General features: G+C 35.8%; 1 protein-coding gene across 1 annotated transcript in view; it reads right to left on the bottom strand.

The window, feature by feature from the left end:
• LOC145687806 (prolyl 4-hydroxylase subunit alpha-1-like) overlaps positions 1-14,316 on the bottom strand; it is a 566,529-nt gene that overhangs the window by 117,389 nt on the left and 434,824 nt on the right. Inside the window, exon 4 of the mRNA XM_081761230.1 lies at positions 12,599-12,763. Coding sequence (XP_081617356.1) covers positions 12,599-12,763 — 165 coding nt within the window. The remainder of the gene's footprint in view (positions 1-12,598; positions 12,764-14,316) is intronic.

Raw genomic sequence — 14,316 nt, 5'->3', positions numbered from 1 at the left:
ACGATGTGAAATTAACGATCTCAAACTTCGATAGTGACGGAACTCTTGGTCATTTTCGTCCTATCTTGGAAGCCCATATTGACCCACTACCGATGACGAAAAAAACGTGGAAATACGTGCAGAAAACAGGCACTAAACGATGCGAAGGAAACAACCTAGAAATTCGACAGTAGCAGAACAGTGTTTTTTTTTTCGTCGAACTTTGGAGACCCATTTTGATCTACTTCCGGTGGCGCACGAAACGCGGAAATAGGCGCACAAAACGCCACAAAACGGTTTGGGTACGAAACCTCGCGGCCAGAACCTCGCGGACCGAAACCTCGCCTGGCCAAAACCTCGCGGCCCAAAATCTCGCCGGGCCGAAACCTCGCAGGCCAAAATCTCGCCTGGCCAAAACGTCGCGGGCCAAAATCTCGCGGGGCCAAAACCTCGCCACCCAAATCCTCGCGGGCCAAAATCTCGCCGGGTCGAAACCTCGCCTTGCCAAAACCTCGTTTTCCAAAACCTCGCGCCCCAAAATATCGCCATACCCAAAATCTCGCCTGACCAAAATGTAAATGTTCCAACAGATGATAAGGATGATGGTATAAAAGACGCTGTTTCAGAAGAAGTATCACGGGTATTTGACCAAGTCCCGCGATACCATATGAAAATTATATTTCTGTATTAGAGGATTTCAATGTGAAGGAGGGCGACAGGATGTTTTTAAACTGGTTATAGGGAAAGAAAGTCTGCATAAGGAAAGTAGTTTCGTGAACATTGTAACATCCAAAAACTTAAAATTTTAACAAAAATCTAATAATATTTATGAAAGTATGAAATAATATATGAGTTTTACGACGTCCCTTGATTATGTCCTGTAGGTTAAAGGAGACGTAGACGACCAGGGTGAAGGAAATGATCGAATAAAGAAAGCGGAAGGAAATTATTATTATTATTATTATTATTATTATTATTATTATTATTATTATTATTATTATTATTATTATTATTATTTGTAATGTGGAATTGCATATTAAGAAACTCATTGGGTAAATTTTAAAGAAAAGTTTTATTCGCGGTGAGGTTTTGGCCACGTGATGTTTTGGCCCGGCGAGATTTTGTGCAGCGAGGTTTTGGCAACGCGAGCTTTTGGCTCGGCGAGATTTTGTCGCGCGAGGTTTTGGGCGGCGAGGTTTTGGCCCGGCGAGATTTAGTCCCACGAGGTTTTGGGCGGCGATGTTTCGGCCGCGAGATTTTGTCCGTATCCCCCACAAAACAGGCACTAGGCAATGTGAAAGAAATGACCTCAAAATTCAATAGTGGTGGAACAGTAGGTCATTTGTGTCACACCTTGAAGGACCATTTTGACCCACTTCCTGTGACGCACAAAACGTAGAAATAGTCACGCAAAACCGTACAAAACAGGTACTAGGCGATCTGAAGGAAACCACCTCGAAATTCGTTGGTGGCGGAGCAGCATTAACTTGTTCCACCATATCTGTAGGACCATTTTGACCCACTTCCTGTGACAATTGAAACGAGGGAACAGGCGTACAAAACGGCACAAAGCATCCACAAAACAATGCAAAAGAAAGCACCTTCAAAATTCGTTGGTGGCGGAACAGTGGGTAATTTTCGTCCAATCTTGGAGGCCCATTGTGACCCATTTCCGATGACTCACAGAACGTGGAAATAGGCGCACAAAACGGAACAAAACGATATGAAGGAAACGACCTTGAAATTCGTTTGTGGCGGAACAGCATTAATTTGTTCCGCCATAATTGTACGCCCATTTTGATCCATTTGCAGTGACGCAGAAAATGTGGGAGTAGTCGTAGAAAACGGCACAAAACACGCACAAAACGATGCAAAAGAAACCATCTCGAAATTCGTTGGTGGCTTAACAAGTTAATGACACCGGTGCTCACGATATTTGACGCTGTCTCGTTATAAACATCTATCGTCGTCTCGCTATCGAGACGAGACGAGATGCACTAGAAGTACCTCTCGATATGCACCACTGTCGTGAGCACCACTGAAGGTATTCAACACTACTGCTTACATTTCCCATGGCTTTCGCTTTCCAGTATAATCAGATCATGATTTCAAAACGCGTTAAAACGAGCTGAACAAGGGAGCTATTTATCAAACTCGACTCGACACGAAACTCGACTTCAATTTAGGGAGCTAAAAATAAACAGAACGTGTCTTTGCATTTTAAAAGAAAAATCTCTTTTATGGGGGGACGACTTTCTACGTATGAGGAATTGGTAATGGGTTGATTTGTAAAAATAATCGAAACCAATCGATATTAATTGAGAAACAAAAAATACAGTGCTTCGCATTATATATCCACTGCTTTCTGTTATAATAATTGCTGAAGCTTGTGTTTAGAGTTCAGAGCACAAGGAAATCAAGGCACATAGTTGTGAGAAAAATAAACAACATTTGTACTGTAAGCTTAATCACATGGAAATTTTAAGTTTATACTGTAACGCTTAATTATGTGGAAAATTTTATACTTTATTTCCTTTACGTTGGTCTATTTTACCTTGATTTGGGACTTTCAAATTTCATTCTTTTTTCCACTAAAAAGTATCTATAATTCAACAAGGAAATTACTATCAATGATAATTATAATAACTATCTATATAATTGAATTCATGCTAATTTGGTCCATGACAAACACTTTACTATTTTATTTCGTAAAGGTCAGATTCACCGTTACTGCAATAGAGCGGTCCTTGAGCGATTGAGCGAATTTCAAACTCCGATGAGTAATAATTTCATAGGTTTGTTTTATTACAAGTTTAAATTCTTTAGTCAGTAGAGAAGAGGGCGTGATTTATGGGTCAGAGTTGATGACAATGGGTTTTGGTGGATTGTGGGTCAAAGTGGGTGAGAGTGGTTCATGGTAGGTGGTGGGTCAGAGTGGGTCCCTGTGGGTCGTGGATCAGAGTGGGCCACAGTGGGTCGTGGGTCACGATGGGTGGTGGGTCAGTTGGTGGTGGCTAAAGATTTCATTGACCCACGCTCTCTCTGAACTACAGTGTTGAAAATTAATCAGTGAAAATCAATTGAAATTGATCAATCAATTGAAAGTAATTGCTGTGGAAATCAATTGCAATTGAATTAATTGCCAATTAATTTCAATTGTAATTGAATGACTGAATTTAATTGCAATTACTTTCCACTGTAATTACTTTCAATCAATTGATTAACTGCAATTGATTCTCATTCATTAATGGCCAACTGCAATTAACAATTGAACATTACTTATTTCAATTGTTAATCACAATTAACAATTAAATTTACAGATTAATTGTTAATTGCTAATTTAATTGAAATTTGCACAACACTGTCTCCGACGACGAGATTGAAGAAAATATTTAGACAGCTGCAATGCTCGGAGAAGAAATAACTACATTACCGTGCCATACCCTATCAGTAGAGTGAATAGTGGGTTTGTTGACGCAAGCTTCTCAAACCCTGTGTGGACCGGCAGGTTGTGATAGATTCATACGTTGTGCCTTAGTTACTAGAAAAGGGATGCCAACATTCGGATGGAAATAATACTACGCCATCTAGAAAAGAAAAGCAAGTATGTGAGGACGCAAGCAAGTAAGGCTAAGGCAGAAAATTAGACAGAGCGGGAGGGCGGAACAAAAGGTGGGCGGAACTCGAAGTGCAGTCTCCTCGTTGTGATGAGTTCTGGGTTATTTTGTACAAAGAATAAATGATCGGAAATGTTCATAATTAATTGCATTAGAGGAAAAGATAAATAAATACATAAATAAATAAGTAAACTCTACTCTTAACCTAAACAAATATATATATATATATATATATATATATATATATATATATATATATATATATATATATATATATATATATATATATATATATATATATATTTGTACATACAAATAAAACAACGCAACCTTCTTGTTTTAAGCGTTGAAATTTGGTCAATTTAAGCGAAGAACTGCACATAAGTGGGCTTTGGAAAGGTGAATTAGGTATAGTCCAAGCTGCCCCTAAGGCTGAATCAAAAAAGATGAGAATATATGTGGTTTACATAGCCAAAAACGTGAAATATTGTACCGTGTAGTGCGGGTTGCATAAATGTTCCATAAAACATCGATGCGGCACATGAAAGCGTTGACTAAAAATTCTGACAAAAAATGTAGCACACTTTGCCCACTAAAAGACACCCTTTAACCGCTTCGCCGAACCGATTTTTGAAAAAAAAAGTTGAAATTCGGCCCACCCTACTCAAGAAGTAGTGGAAAATTACGAGAAAGTAGAAGAAATTATAGACAGGGATGAGAAGGGTGTATGCATAATTGTAATGGGAGATTCCAATGCAGTGTAGGAGAAAAGAGGAAGGTAGTGTCATAGGCAAATATGGTTTAAGCGAAAGAAATGAAAGAGGAGAGGGACTAATCAATTTTTGTAGACAGAATTTACTAGTGATTGAGAACACTTGGTTCAATCAGCACAAGAGAAGACGATATACCTGGAAATCCTCAATAGATAGTCGAAGATTTCAAATAGACCATGTTATTATTTTCAGGATATTATATATATATATATATATATATATATATATATATATATATATATATATATATATATATATATAATTTCAATATTCTATCCATTGGTAATTATCATCTTTTCTCAATCCTTTTTATTTGTCCAAACTTTCCGATTTTACGTTATAGTACACATAGAACCACAGACGCGTTAGTTGACACAAAAAATGCATAACTTTTGTGACTCCAGCAAAACGTTTAGATGCATAATTTTTAAGGATGCAACTAAATGCATAATGAAAACTGTATTAATTGATGCACTTGTGTGCATAAAATTCATTATGCAGATAAACGTTTTGCTGAAATCACAAAATGTTATGCATTTTTTTTTTTTTTGTATCCTACTGAAGCATTTACATGCATTAATTGAAACAGTGGTTGGTATCGCTGGTTGCATATTCCCTGAATATACAGGATTTCCAAGGGTGTGAAAACGATTAAATAAATTTAGAACACTACTAAAAATATATAATCGAGGCTTTTTTGGTAATGCAGGACAGAGTGCAGATATTCCATATTACATGAGAGCCTCTACGGCCATTTTGGAAGTAGTCATACTGGATTTGAGTTAATTAAGTGAAATATAGACTTTACGATACACTACTATTTTTGAAATAAAGTGTGATTTTTAAAGCCATTAACAAGATTGTTTTCTATATTCTTTGTTAACGAAATTTTGATCACATACGAGCTAGGTCTAGATACAAAAACTTGTCATTGTGAATTTATGATCATAATTTTGTTCAGGATGCAAACAAGCAGAGAGGAAACTATCATAATATCGTTACGAAATCACACCTTATTTCAACAATAGTATCGGATCGTAAAGTTCCCATTTCACTGAATTAATTAAAACCCAGTATGATACCTTCCAAAATGGTCGCAGAAGCTCTCATGTAAAGTGGAATATTTTCACTCTGTCATGCATCACACTAATAAACCTCGATTTCATAGTTTTGGTAGTGTTGTAAATTTATTCCATCGTTTTCACACCTTTGACAACCCTGTATATCAGATGTGCAATATACAATTTAGGCCACTCAATTTATGAGATCCATCTAAACTATGTCACAACCATAATGAGAAAATAGTTACAAAAATAAGGCTTTCAAATAGTATATCTTACAAGTCAAAAAAGGAAAAGAACTCAATTTATTATACCTAGCTACATAGCTTTTTTTTACAGGTTGCTGTATAAGAGCAGTTTTGCCATTTTCACTAAAGCTAAAATCCCAAATTATCTTTGGTAAAATAAAAGAACATGGGTCAATGTTAGAAAAATCGTACCGATAGCAAATCTAGCGATGGGAAACACAAAACTTTACAGAGTAAAAAAAAAAAGGGGGGGGGGGGAACTACCAACTCAGATTATAAATCAAACTTTGTATGTCTATGTTCTCTGAATCTTTCTATCGCTTTTTTATAATATATTTTAGTATACTAATTTATGCCCGTTTGGCCTTTTCCGGCTTCGCCTTATGCCCTCAAAACATTTTGCCACAACCGATAAGGATGTTATCTTAAGGCGGAAGGGGAATTCCCGTTTGGCCTTTTCCTGCTTGACCTTATAACATACAAGGGAATTTTCACTCTGTTTCTGTAACAAAGAGGGATTTATCTTATTCTGAACTGCAACGTCTCTTCTATTCCAGACAAATTAAACTCAAATATCTTAGAACATAAATTTTATTATCACACCCGAAATAGCATATCAAGTTTCTATGTGGATATAATATGAAACAGCATCAGTATATGAAATTACATCAATTTCACTGTTCTTAAGTCTATCTTTTAGGCGGTGAATCCTGTCGTCAAACCGTCTCTACTTTAGCTTTCTAAGTGTTTTCTGGTAACCCACTTGAAGTACTCGCAATCTTTCATTTTCACGTTGCCTGTCTTTCATTAATTCAATGAAAGAATGTATGTCTAAGTGATCCCTTGATGCCTTTCTTCGTAATTTGACGTGCCACTGTCCTGCATTGTTAGTCATTTGTTCTTGATCGTTTTCAAAGTGATTCCACAAGTCACTGCAAATAGGTAAAAATACATCATTAGCACATTAAAAATTCAAAGGATTGCAGGAGAATCTACGTTGGAAAGTCGATGGCAAAATTTTGGGTAAACCTAATTTATTTCTTTTGCAAAGCAAAAGAATGTGTTCTTTTGATAATTTACAAATCAGTGAATGTAGAATCTTCAATACATGCACGTCACAAGAAAATCTATATTACACTTTACATTAGGTGTTAATGGAAAAAATGCTATACTGTAGAGTGCTCGGGATAGCTTAATTAATGATTTAATAATAAAAAAAAACAATCATTAAGTTTTTGCACTAAACGCCATCTATTTATGTAGGAAAGAAAACATACTTACAGAGAAAATAACGTGTCACCATCATCCAGCCAAGTGTCTATAAGATAATCATGGAACTCCTCCTTCATAGAACGTCAGGCGCATCTTCCTGCAAACGTACAAACACTACATCTAAATGGGAAGTTGGTACCAGAGGCAGTGCTGCTGCATGTCGAATCCATCTTTTTACTTCAGTGTTCTCTTTGTACAATTGAGAAAGTTCTAACTGCTGAACCTTCCTCCAAACAGACTGAGAGAAGTGGAAAGAACATCCTGTGATTTTAACCAGGAAATACTTTATTTATACCATTGATTGCTACTTTCTTAAGATCAATAGAAACTTCTTTCAATTTGAAACGCAGTCCAAATTTCTCAGCTTCTTCGATGATTACCTCCAGTAATCTTACATGTGTCTCTTGCTTTTTACTGGGCAATATGCAGAAGAGGATAACAAATACCTGGCCGAAATATTTTCCGTGCAGGATGTACATTTGGGAGAAAAGCAGAGGTACAGTCTTAAGTGTCCCATCCATTACAATCCTGTCGCACTGACACATAATTTCCAAAGTTCCAATAGTGCCGAAAACCTGTTGAAGATAGAAAGACTAGAATAAACAACACAGACATTCTAAAGAAAATACTTTAATATTAATATTCTTACTCCTATTACTATTGTCATAACAGATTTTCACGATTTAAAAAAAAGGAAAGAAGAAGAACGTAAGAAATGATAAACTATTTTCTTGATTACTAAAATATAACTTACAAGAATTCTACTGGTGTCATCGCCTTCATCCCCCAATAAAAGTTTTTGCCGTCCTGCGTTTCGCTCCACGATCCTTCCACATTCAATTTACTCAATCTTTGCGATAGTGGTGCCCGGTTCATGCTCGTACGTTATACAGTGAGTGTTTGACGGCACCAAAAATAGGGACAACAGATGCAGTTTCACCACAGTAATTTCCCTTAGCAATCTTCTTCCTGGAGAGAAGAAAATAAAATCATTTTAAACATCAACAGCAAAAAAAAAAAAAAAAAAAAAATGTCGTATTTTCATTCGAGAAAGTAAAGACAGACGGAATATTGCTTAACTACGACCGGTTAATTGTGTTCACTATAAATAAAAAAAAAAAAAATGGACTATGCATTTGTGTGCTAACTAGGATGCCATTTAAGAAAAGTTTCACATCTAAAGTTCTAAAATAACTTTTGGAGAAGTTGCACGAGTAAATATTAGAAACATGCAGAGAAGCTTCAGTGTCAAAATTACTTATACCTTATTACAACTATTATATATACTTACCTATACTTACCTATATGTCTTAGTAATTGTTGATGTTCGTTCTTCCGCCGCTCTCTTCTTCATATGTGAGGTACAAATACAAGGCTACATAAGCAATTTTTTAAACAGTGACGCAGATAACACAAAATTCTGAATACTTGCTTTGATTATACGCTATTCTGTTCGTTCAAACGTAAATACTACTAGCATTACAAATGTTTTCCAAAATGACACTAAATTTCCCTATCATAACTTGAAAATCCCCTTCGCTGGTGTAAGGCGAAATGGAAAGGGCAAACGGGAATTTCTGTTTCGCCTTACAATCAAATTAGCATATACTATCTTAGCATCATAGCCTGAAGTAATGAAAACAGGCACAAGGCGAAACGGGAAAAGGCCAAACGGGAAGACATCCAAAGTTTCATTTTAAAATCATCTGAAAGAATTGTTCACTTACATTTCCTTGTTTTCAATTATTAAAGATATGTTTTGCAAACGGACAAATACGTGGACGTTTCGAATTAGGTACAAAAATATGAAAACTGTTCTTGTGATGTATAATTACAATATTCTAAAAATGTTATATTTCTGGGATAAAAGTCTGTAGGTCTATAGTAATTTACCATGTTAAATTCAAATCTGAAATCAGAATTTTGCTATCAGGTTTACTTTCTCAGTAATATAGGATGTTACGTAAGTACACGACACATGTTCTAAAAAAAAAAAAAAAAAAAAAAAAAAAAAAAACTGAAAATGGAACAGTAACTAAGACGTTACTGCTTTAGCCTGTAGCATGTTTTCTAGTACGTGTGTCTCTTGTCTCTACTGACACATCATCAGTAGCCTTCTGACATGCTGAGTTATGTTTCTTTCATTTCCCATTCATGAAACTACGAATTTTAATTAAAAAAGAAGTAACAGTCAGTTTAAATCTCATAATCAAATTGAATTCATTGGAAGAACATAACACTAGTGGAAAATCCTGTTAACCTCTGAAAAGTTAATCTGATAATGATACCAGAAATTACATTTGAAATTTCCTTTCCTTATTATACGCTGTGTTAAAACGGCACCATTCACATTTCCCTATCATGTCCCTGAAACGGAAAGTTTGAGGGAAAAACTAAGGCTTTTGGTAGAAAAAAATCCTTTTTTTTTTCTATTTTGGGTCCCTCCGGAACACCCTGTGTTAACACACAGATCTTAAAATAAACTGAAAAATACTAAATGGTGTACGAAACGTGTGTACAAAATTTCAAGCTTCTATCTTGAATAGTAAGGATGGGATAAACAAATTACCAATCAGCTAAGAACATCCCCACAGTGGCCCAGATGACTCAAGAAGATTCGGATGTAATATAAAAATTTTCTGAGACATCCTAGGGTCATGTTTTACACTTCATTATCATCAGAATAGAACAATCTTTCAAACGGTACCATTCATATGTTTCCTTCATGTATCTGAGGCGGGAAAAATTGCAAAAAATGAGATGTTTGTTAAAATATCCCTTTTTTAGCATTTCTGGACCCCTCCCCCCTGTGTTAACACACAGATCTCAAAATCAACTGAAAAATTTTAAGGGCATAGTGAATATGTCTACAAAATTTCAAGCTTCTATTTAGAACAGTAAGGTAAATATATATATATATATATATATATATATATATATATATATATATATATATATATATATATATATATATATATTAACACATGTGCTAAGAATATCCCCACAATACCCCAAATTCCCGCATAAAACGGGAAATTTTCTAAGACATCCCTATTTACCCTAGGATCATGGTTGGTACCTCATTCTCTTCAGAATAGAAATTACTTTCTAACGTTACCAATCACATGTCTTCATCATGTATCTGAGGCGGGAAAATCTCGATAAAGAGATTTATTAAAATATCCCTTTTTAAAACATTTTACCCGTTCGAACACAACTTGGGGCACCGCAGAGATCTGAAATATATCTGTAGAATACTAAGGAGTACACTGAATGTATGTGCAAAATATCAATCTTCTAGGTGCAAAAGTAAGCCCGCCAAAAAATAATATGCCCACAGTACCATAAATTCCCGTTTAAAACAAGATCTCAGGTAAAAATTTCCTGAGACATCCTTACTTACATTAGCATTATGGTTCGTAATTCATTCTCTTCAGAATAGAACAGCCTTTGAAACGTTTTCCATTCGCATGTCTCCGTCGAGTATCTGAGCGGGAAAATCGAGAAAAAGGGAATTTTTGTTATAGGTGCAAAAGTAAGTAACTCAAAAAATAGTAAAAATAGGCCTAACAAAAAATTCTTAAAATTTAAGTTATGACGTATCACACCCTATGTTTTGACCCAGAAAGGCGTAAAACCATAAGTAACGTGTTCTAGAACGCTTCCACTCTAGAAAAAAAAAAAAAAGCTTTATTAGTACTTTTTAAATCGAATAATGAAAATGCAATCCTAACGTATAAACATATACGATATATATATATAAGGGTTAATGCCGTGCTACTGTTTTTAACCTTCAATTTATTTCCTGCTCAATAGTAGGCATACCCGTGTTTTGTCAATATTTACTTCAATATCACGAAATCGGGGCTTTTGGCCCGATACTCTAACCAAAACATCACAATTACGTGACCATGTGTGACTTTTAGTAGATACTCTACTATTGGTATGTGCAGGACAAGGCGCCGTTTTCTGTGTAACTTTGGAGGGCTCTATGAAAGATATGCATTAGTAGAAAGGAAAAATGAACGACCATGTACTGTAGAAATAGGAGAACTTGCTTCAACTTAGCAATTTGGCTCCCCTCGTTAGAGGACCATTTCAACTTTGGGGGTCCCAGACCACTAAACCCCCCAGGATCGGCGCCCTTGGTGCAGGAGTAACAACTTATGCGAGCTAAATGAAGTTTTTCTAAATAATCAACCTTCACCTAATAAGAATATTAAGTATTAATAATAATAATAATAATAATAATAATAATAATAATAATAATAATAATAATAATAATAATAATAATAATAATAACAGCGGTTCGGAGTTCACGTATGCATTGGATATATTTAATGAGAATCAAGCAGCCAGCACCATTTTTGTTTCAAAGCTGAAATTATTGCCGAAATCATACGTACTTTTATGTAAGTTGGTAGCATGAGTCACTTCAACATACAGTATGTACTGTAGTTAACCTAAATATTTTTTCACTCCTTTGTGGATTTTTGTAGGAAAAGAGTTCCTTCTGAGAATCCCTTATGGCTCTGTCTCTATTCTTGTTGCTATTTTTGTTTTGCTAACGGTACTTTTCTTAATAACTACATACTTCCACTACCTAACACAATAATATCGTATTTTAATATACACTTACCTCCGTTTTTCTAAGCAGACTCCAGCACTAGACAAACGAACACACACAATAACAAGTAAGAATTCGCTCCACAACAACACGAAAACCAGTCGAGCATGCGCAGTAAGTGCTGGAGACTAGATAATACTTTTTTTATTTTTTTTTTATTTTTTTCTTTTTTCTTTCTCTCTCTCTCTCTCTCTCTTTTTAAATTTTAAATTACAAAATTCATATTATGTAATTTTATTTATTTTTGTATATTTTCCCTCCCCTTCCTCTCTCTCTCTCTCTCTAAAAAAATAGTAGTAAATGAAAAAGGAAATAAAGAGGAAGGTTCTTCCTTCTCATATATATATATATATATATATATATATATATATATATATATATATATATATATATATATATATATATATATATATATATAAACTTTTTCATTTTTTATTTTTTATTTTTTTATTTTCTTTTTTTCTTTTTTTTAACTTTTTAATTATAACAATTCAAATAGAGAGAGAGAGAGAGAGAGAGAAAGACAAATGAAAATTCATGTCAGTCATATGATTGAAAAAAAAAACTTGCTTCAAACAAAACACGACAGGTGACGCTCACATCAAGAAGAAATGCATCAGTGCCGATGCAAAGATCTGCATCAATTGAGTAATCTTAAACCACAATGCATTTATATGTCTCAAATGACCCATTTTTTATTTTCGATCGTTCTCTAAGGTTGAAAATGCTGCGCATCAGTGACAAAAACGAAATTTATACATATTAACGCGCCATTTGATGCACGTAAATGTTTCAAATTTCCTATGATGCACTTGTAGTTCTGTGGGATACTTGATTTGTTGAGTAAATTACATTTCGATTGTAGAAAGTCACTATTCGTTGAAATGAGCATATTCTATGTTTACGTTTAATTTTGTTTGTGATACACTAGTAACAAAACTAAACACTAAAGCAATAGCAAAAAGTAGTTAAAGTTGTACCTAATAGAAGTTAAGGTGATGTTTTAATGAGTATTACCTACCAGGAGGCTTATTGCCGGTTCCATGGAATTTTCCAGTTGCCAGTTGTCCAACGTCTAATCTGTAAGTTTCCTGTAGACGTACTAGAGCAACAGCTGCCCCTTGCAAATCGTCAAAAAGGGGGAAATTGGCTCGCTCACGAAAAGCAGATAGAAAATCTACAGTTGCTGTAAAGAAGAGAAAAGTAAGATATAATTAGTCACATTGGCGGTGAGAAAACAACAGAAATTAACATCATAACATTGTCCTAAATGCATGTACAGCTATCCAGAAATCAGGCTGTATTTTAAGTCGATTCATGTTATGACATTTTACTGAAAATGTTCCAATGTCAGCATTATTTATTTGACAAATTATAGTAGAACCAAATAATGAAATACGCATACCTTCTCCTTGTAGTTTTAGAATAAATCAAAGAACATATGTTAAATTGCAGGGCAGAGTGATCGTTCATAATTTAAAGATGAACAGAACTGTTTGAAATTGCAAGATCTACTCCTGCTTTAAAATAGAAATCTCGTAACCTCAAATAAAAGTTTAGGACCATTGTTTGGCACAGGAGGTCTTCTTAGCATAATGCCATGATATCAATTCCATTCTTGAAGTCATGAGGAGAGAATGATGTGGCTAATATTTAGTTGGAATAACAAAGAGAAGAAAGGGCGTCAGGAGAAAGAATTCATTGTAAGTTTCTGTTTAACGTTCATCGTGAGCTCTTAAGTAGCCCTCAGGTACTTTAAAAAATGTCGAGATTGTTTTCATTGCCATGCCTTAAAAGCGAGTCTCTGAGCAAGTGAAAATTAAGAGAAATATTTTTGACAGTAGTCATTCTTCTCTATTCATAGCCTAGTATTCTTGTAATATTGGCAGTTGGAAAGTGACACTCAGCTTTTATGTGTACTTCTGAATGAGAATTCTTAACCTGGAGGTCGCGAAATGAGTACATCGGGGTAGCAAATTGATACAGAAAAAATAAATGTAATTAAGAGCTAGTAGCGGAAATTGTATATTATATATATATATATATATATATATATACATTGTGAGCTAGTGGTCTACTTTGCCACGCTTAGTTGCATGCATGGGGAGCATGCCCGCGACCGTTCGGTCTATTTAATGGACGGGTTCCGCCAAACAAAGCACCCCGCCCGTAGTTGCACAATATACGCTAATTGCTCGTGCACGAAGTGCACCGTCAAGATTTGTCCCCTAACCTTGACACCTAAGTGTGTCACCCCATTCTCTGAGGGAGTGGGATACGCCCACTGCGCGGCCAGACCGAAGCCCTGAGTGCCTACCAGTAGACCTACTGGTTGAGGCAGACTGCTAGCGAGTCAGTCCTACCATGCTCTGCAGACATGGCGCCCGAGCGTTATAAGGCAAGCTCACCTCCCGACCGTGTTCACCGCTACCCAGATTCCTGGGATTGGCTCCCACAAGCTACCGAATCCCACGGTTTGACCACAGCCCGACAGAGTCCAACCCAATCCGGGGCCCCAGGCAACGCCCGAGGGGGCTTGTTCAATCCCGGCCCTGCCTACCTCTATCGTTCAACTGGCAACCGCCTTGACGTGCAGAGGTACCACGCACACGTCGAGATACTCCCGTATCTCATCCCGGACCCAATGGTACGTGTTCAGTCACCATTTTGGTTTGGTGCCAGCCCATATCCCACAAAACTTCTTCCCATTAGCAGGATCAGAACTGTTACCCAGATTCC

This window comes from Thermobia domestica, chromosome 6, assembly GCF_964235325.1.
Source record: "Thermobia domestica chromosome 6, izTheDome1.hap1.1, whole genome shotgun sequence".
NCBI lineage: Eukaryota > Metazoa > Arthropoda > Insecta > Zygentoma > Lepismatidae > Thermobia > Thermobia domestica.
Note: the sequence above shows the minus strand (reverse complement) of the source record. Positions and strands in the feature narration are given on the sequence as shown.